We start from the raw sequence: 8,578 nt of genomic DNA, 5'->3' as shown, positions 1-8,578 counted from the left end.
TGTATGAGATACAAAAGCAAAATATTTTAATGTGCCTGAAAGCAACATTATTATCCCATGAAAAATAAATTCTAATTTCATGACAAGTAGAACACGGAGAAATCAGTTTTCCTGTATTATTAAAAAGGTACTACTTCTTTTCACTATTTGTCACCTTGTCATGGTGGAGAATCTTGTGTGCAGGACCTGAGATCCTGAGAGCGATGCCGACTGGAGCTATGCTCCTGGTAGGGTCACCCATGGCGGTAAGGTCGAGGGGGAGGTCTCTGACAAAGAGCAATCCAACCAAGACCTCAACGGTGGAACAGGCAGAGGATGATGGCTGACCTTCGTGGAGTGTCACAACAGCTGGGAAGGCAGCTGAAGGCTGCAGCAGAAAAGGGTCTCCGGTCGTCTTGGACTCCATGCCACTGGATCCGGACTCAGATCTGTCAAGAACAGTGGGGTGGCTGTCTGTGCACCAGTCTCCCTACGTTAAACAAAGTCACGCACAGGCGTCCTCCATATAGAGAATAGCACCCTGGAGACACCCTTGGTCAGCCATGATCGAAGGGGGCCTAAGAAGAAGACTATAAATGTATTTGTATTTCTATGTATATTATAATGTACAAGGCTCAGTGGTCAAAAATTTGAAAATACTGATCTGGTACCTGATGGATTACAACATACATGAAGGACTGTGAAGGCATTTCTTAATTCTGTCAAAGGGATTGATGATCGTTTAAAATACTTTTTCCATGTTTCTTACACATAAATGGTGAGAACTGAGAATGTATTTTTCAACCACTTGACTTATTTCAATAAATCAAAAATTGAAATTATTTTTAGTACTTTCAAATCACAAATAGGAGTTAAGTTCTTTTATTTCATAGAGGCATTTGACAAGTGGGGCTGCATTGGGGGCACAGTATTCAGATGAGTGAAAAGTGAGCCAAATTAATTTTTTTTGCTGGTATCACTTCCACTTACAGAACTACCATCAACTAAATGCAGTTATTTCAAAATTACCAAGTGTCATTTGAAAGTGAAAATTAAAGTGATCTATCCTAGTAACAATCCCACGATATAGTCCAGAGAATTAATGACACAACAGCAGCAGATCAGGCATTGTGAATGCAGCAATTAAACCAAAACCATGGAAAATCAATTCATCAAACGTTACTTGCAAGAAAAACACCAGTGGGCTCTGACATTTCAGCCTCACGTCAATTCTTTTAAGCTATTAAACAACCTGTAAATCAGTAATTTTATGTAAGAAAAACACTTGCTAACTCTACATGGAGAAGTCACTCTGCCAAAAGAACGAGAATTAATCCATTTTGCTAAAGCTACAACATAAGCTTTGAGAATTTTTCATTAGTAATGAATATATGTAGGCAAAAAACACACTCCAGACCATTTTTTAAATTGTCTAATCTGTACAAAAAAAATGATCTTTGGGAACAATCAACCTATCCTATGCAGAAATGTCTCTAATTCAAATGTATCTTAAGAGGTAGATCAAAAATGGATGAAGTAAATGGTTTTGCCAAGTTGTGCCCCTCCAATTCAGTGCAGCATGATGATTTCGATCATCTCATGCACAAAACAAATAAATCACAAAGTTCAGAGGTAATAGCATGGCTCTGCTCAGACCACACACACAGCAGTGTTTATGTACCTAATATGCACTGCCTTCATTTAAAGCACTGAGGTAGATGGAAATTGGGTTCACTCAGGAAACTGACTGGAGCATTTCAACATTACCACAAATTATTTTAGCTTATTCGGTTCAGACCATATATATATGCTGGGAGGGTGAGCAAGGAACTTTCTGGCTTTCAATCTGGCTTTAACATATTATTGCTATACTGGTCATTTATCGAATGTGCATAAACCCTGCTGCATTTTACTTAAGCGCAGGAAAGAGTTGAAACTAACAGCCTTCTCCATGGCTTAGTGTATGTAGTCCACTACAGCAGCTGCATATGTAAACTATTCTTTAACTTCAGAATGATCAAACGCTTGACTTTTTTCTCCCCAATACGGTGATTTAAATGTGTGGTTCAATAAAATTCAGAGTGCACTCTAGCTAAGCTAGCCAAAGTGTACCCAGGCAGATCCAATAGCTCTACCAGTAACTGAAGATGAAGCTTGCTCTTTGAACAGAATGGCCAAGTCCAAGTAGATTGTTATTATGCATCAAGATGCAGTGATGGTCAAAGGCACCAAAGGTCCATGCATTTAAAATTACCCAGTTATACTAAAAGCTAATCCACTTTGCAGCCTCTTTCCCCAACCCCAGCCTCTTGCCATCACTTCCTTGTTTTGTTCCCAAAAGTACCATCAATCAAAAATAGGAAATAAGCAGTTTCATCCTATCTTAAAAGAAATAAAATGGCATTGCTGCTATTAGTATATATTGGCATTATGCGGCGTCTCAAACATTCACAGAATTTTGATCAAATGATGGTGTTGTGGACCTCAGGAAAACTGAGGCGAATATCATTTATCGAATACTCCCATTAGCCAGCAGCTAGAAGCAACACATCTACGCCTGTTTTCTGTGGTGCTCCTGGCTTTCAGCTGATCAAATTTTACTTTTTTATTAAAAAAATAAAATGCTTGACTATTACTTTTATAAAGTATACAAAATAAGCAGAAAAAAAAGGAACAATTGAGGTACTAAATGCCTGAGGTAGTTTAGTAAAATGCATAATCAATTCATGCCCTGGCCAACACCATTCAACACTTCCCTTGGGTTCTAATGGCAGTGTTCTAGTAATCTTTGTAAAATAATCCAATTTAAAAAAAAAGCAATTTCAAATAGTGGGACAGATGCCTTAATCTTGCCAATTCCTCTAACCCCTCCCCACAAAAATTCCAGGATTTTATAACAATTTGAACTATAAGAGCAATGCCTTTTTGTAACTGGTGAAAATAAGAGAAAGCTTCATTAAACCCAACAGATTCGAACATTTTGGGAAAGCTAACAAGGCAATATAAAGTTTTGAAATTAGAACAAAAGAAGGGAAGTGAAATGGCCTTATTTAAAGCTGGGTTTCACAAGGTTTCTTCTTGAACGCCTAGAGAATACATTCACACAAAGACAGAATTCATGTTGCCTGGTCCTTGATCAAAGGGACTGGGGAAGGTATAACATATGCTTCTTTATCAGCAACAGATTTAACTGGCTGTGATTACACAGTCTCTCTCTTTGGTCTGGCATCTGTCTATGTGGTCGATTGGAGATCCTGAACCTTTCACTTTCTTCGCTGTTGGGGCTGTCCACTCTGCACAATTTTCTGCTGCTGCCTTTTTACTTGGGACAGAATTTCTTGAATTTTTCGCTGAGCAAGCTGCAAGGCAAGATGATGTCAGTAACTGTCTGAGCAATGTGGCAAGTCTATATTTATATAATATTATGCACACTTCAAATTTTCTCCCTCCCAATAGCATGGATAAAATTAAAATGCTAAGGTAAGAAATACAAAATCTACGGTGATCTCCAAATTCAAAATGATCAAAAATTAATCTGGTTCTTGTACTCATAATTATCAACAAGATTTTCAGCATAATCATACCCATAAACCAAGATTCACTGTTATGAAGCTCAAATGAAATGTTTTTTAAACACAACTTAATTTTGCAAGGTTTTGAATCTTACAACCTAGAGCAAGTTCATTTGCTTCATCATGGTAATACCAGGTCTTAGAGAAACAGACGGAAGTGGAAGAAAGACAAACTGCAGGTGTCATTTCAAATGTTGAGGGAGAGTTGGTGCCATTATCAGAAAGTTGTGAAAGCTGCTAAGAGGAAACATTTCTCAGGTATTATCCTCTCTGACTGCCGCAGCCCTCGTGTTTTGTTTAACACCATTAACACAGTTCTTAATGCCCCGCAGGCAGTCTGTATGGAGGCGTCCCCTGCTGTGTGTGAGAACTTCCTCCGCTTTTTTGTTGATAAGGTCGCTATGCTTAGAGCTCTAATCCCACCATCTGCTTATGACCCCTCGGTATCTGTTCCATGCACGGCTGTATTTGATCATTTTAAGCCGGTGTCTCTCTCCTTTTTGCATGAGATTGTTGGTCGTTCAAAGCCCTCAGGTTCTCCGAATGATGCTGTTCCTCCTCGGCTGTTTAAGGAGGTGTTGCCCACTGTAGGACCATCTGTTATCGCTGTCGTTAATAGCAGTTTGTCCTCGGGTGTTGTTCCTGCACTTTTTAAACATGCAGTAGTACTACCCCTGATTAAGAAACCTGCTCTTGACCCTGCAGTTCTTGGGAATTTCAGGCCTATCTCCAAACTGCCTTTTTTATCAAAAGTCCTAGAGAGGATCGTGCACAGGCAATTGATGGCCTTTTTGGAGGAACATGACGTTTTGGAGGTTTTCCAGTCCGGTTTTAAGTCCCGGCACAGCACAGAATCGGCCCTTTTGAGGGTTTTTAATGATATTTTTTTGGCTACTGATCAAGGTGACTGTGTTGTCCTCGTGCTTTTAGATTTGTCAGCTGCCTTTGACACAGTGGATCATGAAATTTTGATCTCCCGTTTGGAGCAGTGGGTGGGTATCAGGGGCATAGCACTGGAGTGGTTCAGGTCGTACTTGGCTGATCGAACTTTTTGTGTCAGCCTTGGGGACTCTGTATCCTCCTCTGCTCCTCTGTCGTGTGGGGTCCCACAGGGCTCAGTTCTTGGCCCTCTCCTCTTTTCACTCTATTTGCTCCCACTCGGTTCCATCCTTAGGAAGCACGGGATTTCATTCCACTTTTATGCTGATGACAGTCAGCTTTATGTGCCTCTGGGAAAGGGGGGTGTACACTCTGTCGGCCTCTTGCTTGAGTGTCTCAGTGACATAAAGGCCTGGATGTCACTGAACTTTTTAAAATTTAATGATGACAAGACAGAGGTAATGATCTTTGGTGGCACCTCTGGGGCCCCCCCTGTTGATCTAGGCTCTTTGTCTGCATATCTCAAACCTAACATCACGAACCTGGGGATTAAAGTGGACCCTGAGCTTAGATTTGACTGTCAGGTAAGGGCTGTTGTTAAATCTGGTTTTTTCCATCTGAGGCAGCTGGCAAAAATAAAGCCGATTTTGTCAAGGAAGCACTTTGAGACGGTAATCCATGCCTTTGTTACCACCCGGCTGGATTACTGCAATGCACTGTATCTGGGGGTTAGTCGGTCCTCCATCGCCCGTCTCCAGATGGTACAGAATGCAGCTGTTCGTCTCTTGACAGGCACACGAAAGCATGATCATGTTTCTCACCTTTTGGCCTCTCTCCACTGGCTGCCTATTCAGTATAGGATTCGTTTTAAAATTATTTTATTTACTTTTAAATCCCTAAGTGGTCTTGCCCCGTCCTACCTATCTGAGCTTCTTCACCCTTATTCGCCCTCCCGCTCTCTCAGGTCAGATGATCAGCTGCTCCTGATTGAGCCAAAGACTAAGCGGAAGCTCAGAGGGGACCGTGCCTTTGCTGTGTCGGCTCCGAGATTGTGGAATGAATTGCCTCTGCACGTTAAACAGGCCCCTTCTCTAGCTGTTTTTAAATCACTCCTGAAGACATATCTATTCTCCATGGCCTTTGTAGACCAGTGAGGTGTCGAATTGTTTATTAACTTTATTTGCTTGGTTTTGCTGCGTTGTTTGTACTTGTGTTTTATGTTTTTTTAATTTATTGTTTGGATTTTTGTATGTAATTTATGCGCCTCGTGTTAGTTGTATGTTCTGTTGTTCTGCCTGTTTTATGATGTCTTGCTTGTTTTCTTTTTTCTGTACAGCACTTTGGTCAGCTTTGGTTGTTTTTAAGGTGCTTAACAAATAAAGTTATTATTATTATTATTATTATAATGGATATTGGTCATAGCGGGTGGACTTAGCGATCCCTTCCGGCTTGCATGGCCTCCCCAGCTGCCGATTTTCCCCTCAACTAGCAAAACTAGCTTCTCTGTCCATTGCACCATCCAGTTTGCACAGCTGTTGTTGTGGTTCACGTTGCAGCAACCTCTCCAGACAGCGTCATTGTCACTGTGGGGTTCCCTCCCCTCTCACCCACAAACTTGTACGTGTTGAGTGGGAGGAAATGGAGCGCCCAGAGAAAACCCATGGGGTTACAAGGCGAATGTACAAACTCCATGGTCAGGATCAAACCCAGGTCTCTGGCATTGTGAGGCAGCAACTCCAATCCAACGCTGCACCACTGTACTGCCCCTTTGTGGGGGGGTTTGTAGTGAAGCCATTGTAGGAGGTTATGTAGCCAAGAGCAATGTACGTAACTAAGAAACCAGACAGACTAAAAAAGCTGGAGTAACTCCACGGGACAGGCAGTATGTCTGAAGAGAAGGAATGGGTGACATTTTGGGTTGAGACCCTTCTTCAGACTCACCTGAAACGTCACCCTTTCCTTTTCTCCAGACATGCTGCCTGTCCCGCTGAGTTACTCCAGTTTTTTGTGTCTATCTTCAGTTTAAACCAGCATCTGCAGTTCCTTCCTACACTAAGAAACCAGGCTGCAATCAAGACAAATAGTTTTATTTTCAGAAAAGCTATGACATGTTTATGCTCGTCACCTACAAAGGTGAAAAGCCAGAATTTCTCAAATATGTAGTCATTAATTTGGAATCAATTTTGTCGCTCGATTTTTTAAGAATTAATCACAACCTTAAGTTGTAATTTTAAAATGGATATGTTTTATTTCCAAACCTCCATCATCACAAATTGAGCTCAAATGTTTGGAAAAATAGTTAGTTATACTGAATCAAATAAATATTCTGCCAGATAAGTTGAATATAAATGCCACTGTTCTAGAAGAGACATCTACCACAAAATGTTTAAAGGTACATCCTTTACCAATACCATGTATAGAAACATGAAAGTAAAGAGAAATAAATTACAACATTAAAATCCTACCTGACTTGCAAAGAAGTGACCAGTTATTTTCACAATAACTTGATCGTTTTCATCTGGCAATTGATCCCGGGGGACCACCACTTCTGCACTTGTTAGGTTCTGAAGCTCATTTACCTTTCAGAAACAAAGAATACGTATCACTCATTTTTAAATTTCCATGTTGTGCTGAATTTGGAGATATAAAATTCCAGTTCTTTTTAAAGGAGAATACATTTAAACTCATGAAGTGGATCAGCCAGTCTTGACAATTTTGATTTAAACTGTGCTCTTCCCCACAACGCTGAGCAATTCATGTGTATAAATAACTTAGATGCACCTGACAAATAACACAAGACTCAAAGCGAAATCAACATTCGAGTGATCCAAGGCAATCCATGTAGTCAGTTTACTTTTAGGATATGGACAAAGGCGATGATAAACATCAAACAGGAACTGCACGCCTTTGAAAAGGACAAAACAAGATTGGTGATGCAATTACTCATTTACAGAAGACCATTAGATACTGGAAAAGACATTGTGAAGACAACTGCATGCAAGATTGAATCAATGATAACCAATCCCACTATTAATAAACAAATTTGAAATTAATTAATTTGATGAAGATTTTAAAGTGTGTATGTGTCCTTAAGAATTTCACACTGAAGAAAATCAATAAATAATAATTGTTAGGTCTTGTAATGTGTTATGAACTAGAGGAGATTAGAGAAATAAAAATCAAAAGGAAGAACATCTAAGCAATTGTCAACTATAATATAAAATGTTTAAAATTGAGCATTTGCAGACAATGCAAGGACAAAAGGTGTTATTTTTTTTGCAGTGGTGAAGTTGATTGAGGTGCGCTGGAGAAAGCAACAGAACAATAGAACCAAGGAGTGTAACCTGCGAGGAAAAATAACAACAAAGGTGGAACGATAGCATAGCAACATTTAAATGAGACTGCTCCAGGTTCCAGAAAAATAATATAACCAACAATAGACACAAAACGCTGGAGTAACTCAGCAGGATAGGCAACAATTCTGGCAAGATTCCTTCTCTCCAGAGACGCTGCCTGTCCCGTTGAGTTACTCCAGTTTTTTGTGTCTACCCTTCGGTTTAAACTAGCACCTGAAGTTAATTCCTACACAATATAACCAACACATTGGCCATGGATATAGTGAGGATTACATCTAATGGACAATATGCAAATAAACAAAGATTTAAATATGGAAAAAGATAGTGGTTTAGGAATGGTATGAAAGAAACCAAGTTGGAAAAAATATGCAGATATTAAAGTATACAAAAACTATGTTTTCTGTATGCAGAAATATCAAAATCAATATTAAAGCAAGGTTGTAATTAGACTATTAAGCTATGCCAAAGGTGAATGTACAAATAATACTGAAGAGCCAAAGATGTCAATTCAATGTCTCATTTTAAATTGAGGCAAGAGAAAATGTAAAATAAGAGGCAATTGAGATGTATTGCAGAAATGAAACAAAGTTTATATACCTGACAAACTAGCAAATCAGAGGGTGGGGGGTGGGGGGGGGGGGGAAGGACATCACTAATTGCACTCGGGGATCAAAAGAAATTTGGGAGGGGAAGAAGTTTCCAAACATAAAATTAAGCAGAAACAAAAAATGAACATGTGCAATTCCCAATTTAGCAAGTGGAACTAACCCAAGGAACCATAAACCAACTCGC

At 39.7% G+C, this 8,578-nt stretch overlaps 1 protein-coding gene across 1 annotated transcript in view; it reads right to left on the bottom strand.

Moving 5' to 3' along the window:
* Positions 1-845: 845 nt before the first annotated feature.
* The window catches only part of LOC129712621 (insulin-like growth factor 2 mRNA-binding protein 3), a 112,496-nt gene continuing 104,763 nt past the window's right edge, over positions 846-8,578 (bottom strand). The window contains exons 14-15 of the mRNA XM_055661188.1: positions 6,896-7,009; positions 846-3,338 (exon numbers count right to left, since the gene is read on the bottom strand). Coding sequence (XP_055517163.1) covers positions 3,243-3,338; positions 6,896-7,009 — 210 coding nt within the window. The 3' untranslated portion in view covers positions 846-3,242. The remainder of the gene's footprint in view (positions 3,339-6,895; positions 7,010-8,578) is intronic.

The sequence above is a fragment of the Leucoraja erinacea genome, chromosome 2, assembly GCF_028641065.1.
Source record: "Leucoraja erinacea ecotype New England chromosome 2, Leri_hhj_1, whole genome shotgun sequence".
Lineage (NCBI taxonomy): Eukaryota > Metazoa > Chordata > Chondrichthyes > Rajiformes > Rajidae > Leucoraja > Leucoraja erinaceus.
Note: the sequence above shows the minus strand (reverse complement) of the source record. Positions and strands in the feature narration are given on the sequence as shown.